Source organism: Elaeis guineensis, chromosome 5, assembly GCF_000442705.2.
Source record: "Elaeis guineensis isolate ETL-2024a chromosome 5, EG11, whole genome shotgun sequence".
NCBI lineage: Eukaryota > Viridiplantae > Streptophyta > Magnoliopsida > Arecales > Arecaceae > Elaeis > Elaeis guineensis.
This window is the reverse complement of record NC_025997.2, coordinates 119,797,889-119,812,575: the sequence shown is the minus strand read 5'-3', so window position 1 is coordinate 119,812,575 and position 14,687 is coordinate 119,797,889. Positions and strand designations below refer to the sequence as shown.

Below are 14,687 nucleotides of genomic sequence, written 5' to 3'. Positions count from 1 at the left end.
GTGATGTGCTCTCTACAGGAAACATAACAGATGGAAGGATGGTTCCAAGTTTAACAAGCTATATTAAGTTCTTTCAACACATTAAAAATATGTTAGTTCCCCGGTTGCATTGATTGTATAGCCCGCCATCAAGGTTGATAAACATCGGGAAGCCGAAGGTCCACACTAGCAGCAGATTTGTTTAGTATCTTCTTCAATTCATCTGATGATCCACCGCTATATCGTACAGGAGTAATTCATTAACGACATCATCAGTTTATTTTTCCAAATTAGACCTCATAGGAGAAATTTGTGATATTTTTGGGAGAAAAAAATTTAAAAAAAAAAACTTGTGGACATAAACAATAATTTACGATCAGCAAATGTGCATCAGCAACATCACAGACGGTGACCTTGACAACTTGGACAAGCCAACCCCCTTTTTCTTAGATTTCATGATGCATATAGTGATGGATGCCTTTGCACATTGATACTGTAGCTCACGTGCATGTAGCCAAGCCCCTGAAAGATTTCCAAATTACTTAAAAAGATAATAAAATATTTATGTATATATATAAATATTTTTATTTCTATTTATATAAATAGAAAAAATGAGGCTTTGTTTCGGACAAAGAATGAGACAGGGGAAGGGGAACAGGTGAGGCGTGCCCCCTTCAACCAGATTACTTTACTAGCTATAATAAAAATTCATTCTTCAACAATCCAGGAATTGATTGAACAAAAAGAAGTCTCAAACTACAATGATTGTACTTTTTTTTTTTTTGATATAGAAGATAGGTTATGTAGACTTACAACTGTCATCTTTATTTTCATGTAGATTGTTCGATCACAAATAGCCAAATAATCAATTAATAATACGTTTGATATTGCCAGAATACTTTCTCCCTTTTGGGAACTGACTTTGTGTTGCGGGGGGGTGTTGGACTTGATTTGGGTTCGGCGGACTTTTCAACACGATGATCGGTTGAAAGCAAATTTTTGATGTAGGGACCAGCAATGAGTCATTACAAAGCACAAAATTATAGGCCACCGAACCAAATCACCATCTTAAGAAAAACCTAGTCAACTTGGCCATAAAACACTGAGATGTTAGCCTAGCAAAATGTAAGTTTAAAAAATTGATTTCATGCAGGCCAGATGAAGGTTTAAGAAATTGAACAGAGATAAAAAAGAAACTAAGAGGATGTTTGATTAGAAAAAGTGAAGATTTGAAATCAGAATCAAAATAGATGACTTCCATTCTAACCATTTAATTGAAAAAAATTCTATTCCAATTTTAAGATGAAATGACAATGACTCAATCTATATAGAACTCAACCCCTACTCTTCTCTATGAATTCAAATTTCCATTCCAATTCCGATCACAAACCACTTCGAAAAATTTAATCATTTCAATTTTAATTTCAAACAATTTCGATTATCATTCCCATTCCGATTTCAATTACGAACCAAACAAACCCTAAAAATGCTTGAAATGAATAGACCATGTACAGCCTACAAAAGATTGAGAAAGTCCACAAAATTAACGAAGAAAAGCATGGGATACCAGTTGTAGGCTACTCTACTACTTTTCCTTTCATTTTGCTATTACTCGGTCATTCAGTCATGGTTGCTTAGCGCCAATAGACAGCAGGTCTAAACATCTCAAAAAGAGTCAGCCACTTGGTTGTCATTAACTATCAGCTACTGGATTGGTCATGTTGCCACATATTACCATAAAGATAGGCTTATAGCTTTCTGATTATAGGGCATTTACAACTTCAATGGCTTGCAGCTTCACGCTTATATTTTGGAGTCATGCAGTTCCCAAGTACAGTGTATAGGGCATGCTCTGGAAGCTGGAGCTACAACTTCCCCATTCCCATAACATTTCAAATGAGCCCTTATCTTGATAAAAGTGGAACACATCGAAGATGTATAGCCCCACAAGGCCCAGAACAATTTCAAAATGCTTGGCAACGCCGCCAGAAACCTTTAGAATAATTAAAACAGTGAAGCCTCAGACATATCAGCGCCTAAGCATCTGAAAAAAGGTTTCATTTGCATTTGTGATAGAAGATTCAACAGTTCGATGCAAGTAACCCATGAAAATGTCAGTTTTTCACTATCTGACACCGCAATAATGTTCATTTTAACAATACAACCAAAAACACTTAACCTGATCTTCTTGAGCAGAACCCCATGGGAATGGTGAGTTTCATCAACGACAGAAAAATGTGCAAACTGAATACATCGGCGGAGTGTGAGAAGTAGAAAATGAATATAAAATGAAGCATCGGTCAAACCGTACTTAATCTGCATCCATTTCCTCTAATGCAGCTTTTGCAGCTGCCTTGGCTTCCTCCAAGAGATCATCTGGCACCTGTTAATTGAAGAATCATTTTAAGTAGCTTCATAAATTATAAGTATCCACAAGCTTTATTTCAATTTAGACCCATCAAAATCGACATAAACTATTGGAAAACCTAACACATATGAGGAATGATAGCTCAGCTCTGATATATGATGCCAGACACAAATCTACTCATCTAGGTAATACACCCAAGCTCTAAAAATAAGTACCATCACGTAGAGTGCCATATCAAAATTTTAAATCCCGTGGAACGGAGTTATCCCAATTTTTTCATGGAATAGGACACACCACCTTCCCGCCTCATTCCGACACTTGGGACTGTAGATGTCCCAAGACATACATCGGAATGTTGTGATAATGGTGGGGGCACATGGGATGGTATCCTGTCCCAGTTAGCCTGGACTTGAATCCTTGTGCCATACATTGGACACCAAGCATTTTTCATCAGTTAAATCAAAGACCAGAGCCACTAGACAATAGGGCTTTACGTGGCTGCTAAGAAAATGGAATAAGAGAAGCAAATCATCAAAACATTGGGGGTAAAACAGAAAAAAAAGGAATCCAGAATTTTCTGTTGTTTGTTTGAATTGAGAATTTTACAAGGAAACTTATACAGAAATTTGTTGGGAAATGCCTTGTAGCACTAGCCTTGTGTTATTTTCTCTCAAACTCACTACTTATAAGAGAAGTAAAATTTAAGGCTCGTTCACAAAATATTAACCCTTAATTTCACCTTATTTTTCTCTCAAATTCTCATTTTATTACAAGACAACAGAAGATTTTCCTCTCTTACAAAATATTCTCTCCCATTTTCTCAGTAACCAAGCAAGTTCTAAAGACAACCAGCCTACTCTTTCCCATTTATAGCGCAGTTACAATAACAGGATGTAAAAGAGGACTCCAGTGCAAGTTGCGCATTGTGAAAATCTGTATTCTTAGATGTGACTCATACAGTCAAATGTCTAAAATGAAAATTTCTATGTTTTGGGTATTTATTCACCACGCATCAAGCCATATGAAAACACAACAAAGGAATATTTTACCATTATAGTTATTAATTTGGGATTATTTGGTACGCATATGTAAGAGATATCAAAAATACACAATTTGTTGGTAGGCATTGTGGACCACACTAATCACATCCAACAATTTAGATTGTCATCTTGCAACTCTAAACACTGAATTTACAATATGTATGAAGTTCTTTCTTCACACATGGTATTATCACTGTGGTTGCAAGTGTGATAACTTATATTATATATAGAAATCACAAAAAGATTTAGAATTAGATGTTACTGATTATTAATTGTCAACAGATACGGTCACTCAAAAATACTTTCAGACATTAAACAACAATGTATAAAACAATACTTAATCAAGAGCCTAAATTAAGTGTATTAGCAAACTTATATTTGCCAAACAATGATGACATCAGGAAAATAACAGAACCTAAACTGAAAAACACCCCCTCAAACTATGGGCAGGTGTGCACATAAACATATAAATGCATGCAACAAATGCATACACGTGTCAAAACAAGCATGCACTAATGAAAACAATATGAAATTAAAAGATGTGAGTTCAAGTTGGCTATGTAAATCAGGTTGGAGATGAGTACAGCAAGAGAATTTAGGGACTAAAGTAAATATAAAAGAATAATAAACACCAAGGCAATAAACAGGAGCGGACATGGTGGAGATGTGAGTTATCAGTTGTGTCATTTGCTTTGGAGGGTGTTTGGAAACAAGGGGTGGGATGCACTGGGAAAATTTGTTGAGAATGACCAACAAAGAGAAATGCTTCTCCATATTTCCAAACAGATCGGACCAAAAAAAAAAAAAATCGATATTCTTCTTTAATGCCACCTAGTTGAAGAATAGTAATATACTTTGACAAACAATATATTCAATTCCAATGCATTTTCTTCTGAGGAGCATCTTTAGGATTATTTTAAAGACAGTTCTAAGTCTATAGCTAACCTAGGAACAAAATTAGAAAGAGTACATGAAAGAGCTTAGAAATATACTAAGAGATGATAATAAAATAGAAATGATTCAAATTGTTTGGTTTTCTGCAATGCCTAAGGACCTTCAAGGTTAAGATTTGTCATGAGCCTGAAAAGTGGGAAGTAAGAATTAAAAAAAAAAAAACTAATCGTAAGTCATGAAAGGAATTGAATCTAGTTAGCATTGGCAGAGGGTTCACTGTTAGTAAGAATTAATTGCATTAAGGAATTTGTAAAATCAACATTTTAAGGTATGTTTTGTTGGTGATGGATATGGCAATTCAGCCACCAGAACACGAAAGGTTGCTGTTGCATTCTTGTGAAGTATATTACCAGAAAAAGAAAGAAGTGGCAATTACTAAAATGAGCACTTTGTGGTGAATGATAAAACTGTTACTATCAGATATGAACCTCCACATCTGGGGGAAAAGAAGACTTCTACCAAATCATGTTAAAACCAATGACAACGTAGAATATGGCCATTGCAAACTGTAAGCAAACTCAATGTCATTAGAATACTGTTTATGCTTCTGATTCCTTCACTGGGCAACCTTTTTATAGTTAAAATACTTTTATGTTTATTTGCAAAAATACTGTTTATGCATCTGATTCCTTCACCGGGCAACATTTGTTATAGTTACCTTCTGCTGCTGGCGATTGGACTCATCACAGACCCAGCTCATTTCCAACTCAAAGGCTTTGTCCTTGGCCTCGTCATGTACCCCATAAATTCTGCATGTCACAAAAAATAAATGTCAACCATATGGTGAAAGCGTGCAAAAGGAGTTGCAGAAGATGATGGCCAGCAACAGAGATGTTTAAATATTCTTCCTGCCAATTATTTACCATACCAAAATAGAAGAAGTCACATTGAAACGATAAAAGAATAGGAATGTCACTTTCTTTTTTAGATATATAGTTAAAAGGTCGACAATTGTCTATAATCAGTGATCGCTAAACCAACCCGAACCAGACGGTTCGGCACGTACTGAACCCAGTCAGAACAGTTCCGCATCACACCTCGGTTCAGCTATAAAAATCCTCTGTTCAATGATCCTCCCCCTACTCCATTCGATCCCTCGCTCTCTCATTCGCTTCGCCATCAAACACTGCTCGCTCCCACCTTAGATGCCAGCCATCACCGGCAAGTCTTCTGTCTCCCTCCCTCACCATTCCCCCAGCATCCACAACAGCCCTCGTCCCTGAATTCCGACCTCCCATGATGAACAGTGGCCCTCAATGAGCCCCAATCGAACCCATCCTTCTAGACCCCAGCCAATCTAAGGGGATTAGCCACCATGCGTGCCATCCAGAATCCTGGCTAGTTGGAATAACAGTGATTTGTCCCCGGCAGCCTCCCCCCAACTCCCTCTCCCCCTCAAAATGGCATCGCACGGACCTGTACCATGCCACTAGTTGCTGGCCGGTACAAGCCCCGGTCTCAGTTCAGCAAACCTAACTCTATATGTGTTGAGAAATACTCCTCTTGTCCAATATGAGGCATTTGAAAATCACCTTCTAATATCACATTTAGATCACAATACCATAGGACGACCAGAAACAACAAAATATATGGTAAAGAGACAAAAGGTAACTGATGAATGGGCTAGGACAGAAAGATCACAAGGACCCACTGCAAGAGAGCAAACAGAACCTTTGATATGAGTGGCACTCTCCTTTCTAACATAGCTACATCTTGGAAGGCACCATCACACTTGGGCAAGTGAACTAATAAATCTCCCGGAGCAGAAAAGAATTGTACCTTACCAAGAATATAAGGACAATAGAGACAAGGACCAAACCCAAAGTAGACAAAGATGTAAAACTAAAAAGAATAGAGACGGACTAAACCCAAGTAGACAAAGATGTAAAACTAAAAACGAATGAATTATTTGTAATGGAAGTAATAAATTTAAGCCGTAGCATAACAGATCTGCCATCTTGTATGGTATCATATATTTCCATGTCCTATATTTGCAAACTTCAGTTAGGTTTCTCCTGATCAGGTGGGAACAGCAAACATATTGTTCCCAACTCTATCCTCCAATCTACCTTATTACATCAATAAACCATAAAATTCAAAAGAATGGGTTTCTTGTTGCAAGAACCCCAGAAGTCAGTAGGATTAGAGAGGGAAGGGGCATTCTCTAAACACGATGTTTAACTTTCAAGGAGATACACTACTATTGGAGAAAAGTAAAAAGGAACACTAAAGACTGAGTAAATTATCCTTCATCCAAGGAGATTCTACAGACAATTTGGAAATCTGAAACTATGAACATCATATATGGAGTTAGGAAAAGAAGTACTCTTGGAAGCCAATCAGCTTAATATTTCCAGACTTGGTAGAGCACACTATGATAACACGTATTATCACTACATAGATCATATATATCTAACAACCAATGACATCATTTTCTAATTCACAGGAAGATATGAAGTCAGCATAACCTGAGCCTACTTGCACCAACATGAACCATGACTAAGCTAAACCAGCTACATCTTTAGTGGGGTAGTGAGTCATGAAAACTTATTTACAAATACTTCCAAGGTAATATATTAATTTCCTGTTTCCTATAGTTTGAAGTTTCATTGTCAATGATTTCCAAAGCAGAGAATGCCTGTCTCTAACAAAGACAAATATGGATCATAGGGAGATCAAATTCCCATACACATGATATGCGACAGTAAAAAGCCAAGTTAACTGGATCTGACAGTATTTTTTTAATGCCTGTTAACCTAATAAATCTGCTATATTGTTTGATCCCTGCTGAGTATTCGAATCCAAGTTTCAAACTTCAAAATTCTCCTACGCTTCAATTTTCAAAATTCTCCAACTACCTTTTTTCATAAGTCTCCTATTATAATAGCAATCGTAATAAACAAAACCTTTTCCACTATAAGCCTACACTTTACCTTCCATATGACACCATGAAACTCTACTCTAGAAGAGTGTGCAATTGTCAAAAAATTACACGAGATTAAAATCCATAAAAGAAACCTATATTCTGCCATTTGACTGTGGGGATAAAGACATGATTGCTTTTCTTCCACATGCCATATTTTTTTGAGAAAAGTGGTGCTTTTGTGAACTTTGAAAGGCTAAAACTAATGGAACAGATGATTGTGCTCTGACTTCCCAACTTTGCTTGATTAACTGAAGCTTTTAGACTCCCTATTGCTGTCATTGCATCTAGTGATGCCAGGCCATCCTACTCTTGCTGCTATCGCAACAAAGACCACCTTGGTTGCAGCCAAACAGCTCCAATACCACTCATTGCTGCTCACCACTGCAGCAGGTATAACTAAGTGAATAAACTGAGGGCCTGTATGCATGCCTGAGCAGGCTACTTGTGCGCCATTTCAGAATGGATGCAAAGGAATAAGGAGAGGAAAGGAAGACAGAAGGGAGGAACAGGAAGAAGGTTACAAATTGGGAGAAGTGAGGATCCCACGACTATGATTCCAGGCTATTAAAAATCATTTTGCCCATGAAGTCATATCGAACAAAATATATTGTGGCAGAGTTAGTGGCCTTCCCAATTCCTCCAACTTCTCTCTTCTTGTGGCCGTGTTATTTGAAAAGTCCTACAGACATGGAAAATATCATGCAGGTAGGATGGTCAAGCATCCAAAGAGGGCCTGGACGTGCACAAGCACCTCAGAGTAACACAACCAAAGAACACAATAATAAGGGGTAATCTACTGTCAGGACAAGAAAATGGAATGATTGCAGAATCACTTACATCTTGGCAACTTCAATAACCCCTTCCCTGCAAGTTAATTCAGATAACTTCAGCTTCTCTATCTCTCTGTATAACACCATTAATTAGCCATGTCAGTAACAAAAATAAAAGTCAAATATATTCATGTCATCATATATATCCATTAGAAGAATAAAAATGGAGTTATTTTGAGCCACAAATTAGGACTTGCAATTACCTAGATACTTAAAAATATGGAGCATGAGCATGCAAACAAATATGAATAGCCAACAAGCATTCATCTGAGAGTAACATGTAAAAACAAGATGATAAACATGCAAGAACATGGTGCTTAAAATCTGAATACTGAGATGATAATTACAAGATGTGGTGTGCACGATTGTAGGATGTCTGTGGCTCTGTGCCAATACTTTCCTTCAAAGCTAATCAAGGAATGAAAGAATTCACACCTTTATTAAATAAGTTGCAATGAAGAACCATAATAGGCGAGCATTAACTTACGTTTTCGCAGCCTGTCTTCCCTTTCCAATTGCAGCACCAAAGTACCTCTGCACAAATTTCACTTATCAAAGATTATAAATTGCAAGTAACTTGAACTCTACAGTGGAACTTGAACAAAGCTTGATCCACTGCTTTCACAGATTTGCATGCTCACAGGCATGTGTGTGCATGCCCATACATGCGCATATCCCATGTTCACACATGCACAAACATTCATATCCTCGCTTACGGCCTCACATAGGCGTATGAGTCTCTAGATTGTTGCCATTATTAAGGACCAATGACGACTAACACATAGTTATGACTTACAAAAGAAAGATAAAAGAGGTACTGGTTTTCTTGCATTATTTTTTTTCATACGCCACAATGATCACTCACATATGAGACTCCTGATGGTTCGATCATGTACAACTGCGGTCCATCTCTGTCATAACCTCCAAGAAGAACTCCACAGCCAAATGGCCTGCAATTTAAAGTTTGAAGTTTGAACAAATAAAAACAAATAAGCTTATCCACCTTATAACTTATTTTCAGCGAATGAGGTTACAAGTGAAAACACAAAAAATGTCCAACCTCAGCCACCAGTAAAGTGTGCACAGATGAACATAACCGGCAACTCGTTCCGCAAGTTCTTTCACGGGTATTGGCTCACCATAGACTCTATCATCATTAGAACATTATGTTATTTCTTATTCAATTCAAATAATGAAAATCAAAAAAATCTGCTTCAGGTAACCATCCTTTGCATTTTTTGAAAATTATATTATTATTTTCCAAAGAAACTGTTCATGACACAAAGTTGCCAAATGTAAACCTTTCATAACTAGTTGCTTCTGACTTAGCTCGTGCAACGATTTGTCTACCATCTGCTGCCAAGCCTGCCACAGCCTGCAATTAACAATGGGGCAAGTGAAAAATAAAATTAACTTAAGGTGACAGAATGTGACAGTAAATAGAAGATGTCCAAAATAATTCTGAAAATAAATTTTTAATTGGTACAAAAAAGGAGGCTTTAGATGCAGTACAAGATAACATTCTTAACATATCTTTCACCCTTTACAGAAAACATATCTCTATGGAAGAACGTTACCTAAAAAGATTGGGCAAGGATTGCCTTATGGACATATTTTTCAAAGAAAAACCAGTAAAAAGGAACTTTCAATGAAAACCATGTATGCAGACAAGAGACAAGGATCAATACATTAACTATGTTAGAAATATTGGCTTCCAGTTCAAGCATCCATAAATGTATTTAAAATAACATTGAAAGTTTAAAATTCATTTTAACACAAACAAAAATATTTGAGCAATCAATAGCAATTAACACAGCTACTTCACACATCAATGGAAAGAGATGTAGGTGTCTCCAGCCACTTTAGCCTACAAGGTTGCATTAAGACTATCATTTAAAGACACCAGAAACAGAAAAATCAGAAAGACAAACAACAGAATGTTATGGTGAGTGTAAATGATGTTGGGTTTCTTAAACATAACAATTTGCCAAAAGTGGAGGCATTAGGTCTCAAGATACAGCTCTTTTCACAGGATCTTTATAACATGATCTAGAAATATTGATCGCACTAAAAGAAGTATGATTTACGAATGGATGACATGCATGGACAAGAAATTGGAATCATACTATGTTGTGGGAAAGAAGATTCATGCATCATTACTGATTATGATTGATAAAAATATAAATATTGTATTCCAAAAGCATTAGTTTCTATTGTTTGTAAAAGACATGACTTCATCAATCACTAAATCTTTCTAACATCATTAACGTGCTCATCATGTTGTTGCAAGGATTTTCTAGAGAGGCTTCAGAATTGCACATTTTAACTCATCAACAGACATTAGCAAGTCATTTCTGATGGATCAATAATTTTGGTAAATTGCGTGAACTCAACTATATTGCAATGAAGTAATATCTATGAACCAAAGTAGAACTCGTCGTGATTGTAGCAGAAAGTATCTTGAAAATTTAACTCCAATAGTAATTGATTCTAGAAGTTATCCAACACGTGAATTAGTTTCAGACTAAGAAAATACATGTAACTAGTTTGATACCAAGAAAATGTGCATGAGTAAGAGAGACATTTCCCCAAATATTAAGAAAAAGACAAATCATTGTGGGCAACAAAGAGGTATAAAATTCACTACAGACAAAAGGAGCCTATGAATTCACGTGACAAGAATAGAATGACTAGGATTTCAAGGGGCATGTCTAGCTAGGGTTGGCAATTCGTATTCGCGTGTCGCAATCGTGTCGACACGGTTTCGACACGAACATGATGGAGAACATGAACACGACACGATTAATAAATGTGTCAGGATTCCCCGACACATACACGAATCTGTTTATTAAACATGTTACCTGTTTAACACGATTATTAAACGTGTCGTGTTGGATTACTATGTTTACACGACACGTTTAACACGAATAACCTGTTTTACATAAAATACATATTTTTAATGAATAAACTTGTTCTAACCTGTTAAAACAACATATTCCACACACAAATATCATATAAATACACAATAACAATCAAGATTAAAAAATATCAATAATATAATATGCCCACACGATCATGTTTGTTTTGTTTTGTTTTAAGGTTTCTAATAAAAAGACAAAAATAACCATTGACTTTGTAAAAAATTATAAAATTATATATATTTTTTTTCATATATGGGTTAAACGTGTCATAAACAGATTCACAGGTTAATACGCGATACGACACGAAATTCTTCATGTCATAAATGGGTCAACATGATTTTGACACGAACCTGTATAAGCACAACACTAACACAAAAAATTTCGTGTCATGTTCGCATGTCGTGTTGAAAATTACCACCCCTATGTCTAGCACACATTCAGAACAAAATGACGTGAAACATGTCAAGAGGTATATAAATGGAAGAGTTATTCTTTTTTTTTTTAAGAGACTTGTAAGATTTTTCAGTTATCATAGCTCATACAATGTTTGGCCTTAAACATATAATTCTTTCTATTTCTTCAAGATGAATTAGTTGCCCATTTCTTTAAGATGTAGTCATGGAACAGATGAACCGAAGCTAATCATAAACGAGTTCATTCTTTCCAACACAATTATAAATGGCCTAAGCATGGGTTGAGCATTTTTTGGCACAACTGGGACTAGAACTGACTTGAAACCAATCATAAATTATACTCCCTTTGCTGATTGTGAGTTTTTCATCTTGTTCTAATCCTAATGATTGAGTTCCTTCACCATGTCATTAGTTTTTGGTATTTTCACTAACAAGACTTACCAGCGCTGCATGTTTTCACTAGCAGATGTTTGTACCTCTAGATATTCAAAAGAAATAAAGTATAAGTAGCTAATGCATTTAGTAAGTTACATAATTCATCGCAGATCCAAACAATTTATCATAGAACAAAAAATAGCAAAACATAAAAAGATGAGAAATGGGTATGGTCAATAAAATGAACTTCACAAGTTTGACTAAGACATAAAATGATGAGACATTAATGGAATTGCTAACAAAATAATTAGATGTTCGGATGAATTAGGTGTTGACACTGTTTCATTGGCAGATAATAGACTTCTTAGACCATCTAAAAATCTGATTATAAGGTATGGGCAATCTAGGAATCACCTCAATATCGAATTGTACTTACTACGGTGGATGCGTATGGGCTTAGCTATTCTATTCTGTAGTAAAGAGCTGAGCCAGCAGACTACATGTACAAGGAAAGACTAGACATATACATGTAATGAATGAAAGTAAAATCAGCATTTAAGAAGAACTAAAAGTCGGGCTATAACTCATTTTTATGGTCTACATTTTACAAGGTAGTATGCCAAAGGAACAGATCAGCTCACCTTGTAAAGGGACAACACACTGTTGCCCATGTATCAAATGCATCTCATGTTGCACATATAGCACATGGTGCAATACGGTCTTTGAGTAGCCAAAGGCACAAATCAGCTCATGTTGTACAGGGACAACACACTGTTGCCCATGTATCAAATGCATCTCATGCTGCACATACAGCACATGCCACAACGCTTCACAGTCAACAGATGGCATGTATAGGGACAATGGCATGTCATTCCATATCAAGACAACCTAATATATTTCCCTTGCTTCATATTCCATTGTTCTCTCAACAAGTTTCTTGCAAGGTCAAGAAATTCCACCTATAATCCCGTTCCCTTTTACCTTAAGACAATTAAAAAGATTTTCTTATGTATATCATAAAAAAAAATTTAAAAAATCCATGAGGCTTTTGAAGGGTATGCATGAAAATTTGTTATCATCGCCAAAATTTATTAAAAAAAATGAAGAAGAAGAAGAAGACGGGGAAAAAACTTCTCTTATAAATAAAAATTGTTCACAGGTACTTCCTTGTAGGGAAAAGAAGGTCTTAGTACCAGATCTGAGAATGGGTGATTCTCTAACTCAGGTAATTCAGAATATCAGGTTAATGCAGGATGGTCTCTCCTTCCAACCAAATACATGCATATATACCTGCATTCATGCATACTTATATATGCATCTATTTATTTTTCCACAACCTGGAAACGCTTGGTTACATTTGTATCATACTGTTTGATCCTCACACCTACCCAATCGATTTAGTAAGACAATCAAAGACAAAATCCCATTGGTCTAAACTCCACAATTGCATCTAGAACTGCTGATCAAATTTATCACCAGTATACGACATTTGCTCATTAACAGGTAAACCGGTCCGGAGATAATAGCACAACAATACAAATAAATTTACAAAAATACATGACCTAACTGAAACGGAGAATACCAATCTGTAGCAGCAACAAAGCAAGACGAATGCTCCCAACTAAAATAAAGAAAAGGTGAAAGATTCCCAAGAATTTACCATGCCAGAATGCCGATGAACGGAGTGGATCCTCCGATTCGACCCTGCTAACATCATCTTCGATGAAATGAGCTTCTCCACACCCTAACACCACCCAAATCAAAATCTTTAACGAACAAAACAAAAACCCTAAAAATGTTGAGTAGAAAACAGAAAGAAATCAATCCATCGAAGCATACCATAACGATCCCGTCCTTGCATTTGATCCCAATTACAGTCCTATCAGACCAAAAAAAAAAAGGAAGAAAAGAAAACTTTAGCTTCCGAAACCACAAAAATAACTCCAAAAAAAAAAAAATCAAAGAATTAGAACAAAGCGCTGATAGAATCGAGAGTAAGACCAAGAAGAACAACGAAGATTTCGAGAAATCCAAAGATAGAACAGGGATCGAACCCGCTGTTGTCGACGGCCTTGGCGGCGTACTCGATTTGGAAGACTCTTCCATCGGGGGAGAAAGTGGTGACCGAAAGATCGTAACCCGTGCCGATGCTGCTCATGATGCCTCCTCGCTTCCACCTTTTTTTTCCTCCGTCTTTCTTCGAATCAAATCGAATGGAGGGTGAGCAAGAGCGAGACCGACAGCGAGGGTTTTGGTTATAAAGGCCAAGGAAGGGTTTCTTAAGGCTCAAGAATGGAAGAAAAAGAGGATAAAAATTAGAGAAGGGTGAGGGAAGTTGTCTATTTTATTCGTGAATTAAATCCTCACGGACCCAGACCCGGTTGTAAATGGGCTGTTGGGGGTAGAATGGGCATTAAGGCCCCGAGCAAACCAACTAAACTTCATGAATGCGCAAAAAAGCCGGTTTGTATTGCGTCGGGTAAATTCTCGGGTACACGTAGCAATACTCTGATCTGCTGTTTCGGCCTTCCGGCTCCGTTTCTGTGTTTCCCCTTTTGGCTGGTAATTGAATACTTACGAAGCACTTGAGGTGGAAAATAAATAAAAAATAATTAATTATTTTATTTAAATTATAAAGATAATAATAGATTTTTTTTTTTTTTTGACATTGACACTTGTTGCGGCTAATCCCCTCGTCGTCTGGTCGCCGGAAACGAGCACCTGCAAAAGAAAGTCCACACTGACCGAAGATGTCTCCAGCGGGAACCCTCCGACGGTCAAATCAGAGAGGAGACTAGGCAACAGTAGAGAGGAACCAGGGGACTCAGCGGTGGAGAGAGTGAGAGAGAGAAAGGACCCCCTTCAAACTGCTGCCTTACCT

At 36.8% G+C, this 14,687-nt stretch overlaps 1 protein-coding gene across 1 annotated transcript; it reads right to left on the bottom strand.

Moving 5' to 3' along the window:
- Positions 1 to 2,024: 2,024 nt before the first annotated feature.
- On the bottom strand, positions 2,025 to 14,132 carry LOC105045512 (proteasome subunit alpha type-3). The gene is made up of 10 exons (XM_010923822.4): positions 13,861 to 14,132; positions 13,646 to 13,685; positions 13,467 to 13,550; positions 9,399 to 9,472; positions 9,158 to 9,244; positions 8,963 to 9,047; positions 8,585 to 8,631; positions 8,105 to 8,170; positions 5,000 to 5,090; positions 2,025 to 2,362 (listed from the first exon to the last, which is right to left on the bottom strand). Exons 1-10 carry the CDS (start codon positions 13,962 to 13,964, stop codon positions 2,291 to 2,293), a joined length of 750 nt encoding a protein of 249 aa, XP_010922124.1. The 5' UTR covers positions 13,965 to 14,132; the 3' UTR covers positions 2,025 to 2,290.
- Between the last annotated feature and the right edge of the window lie 555 nt (positions 14,133 to 14,687).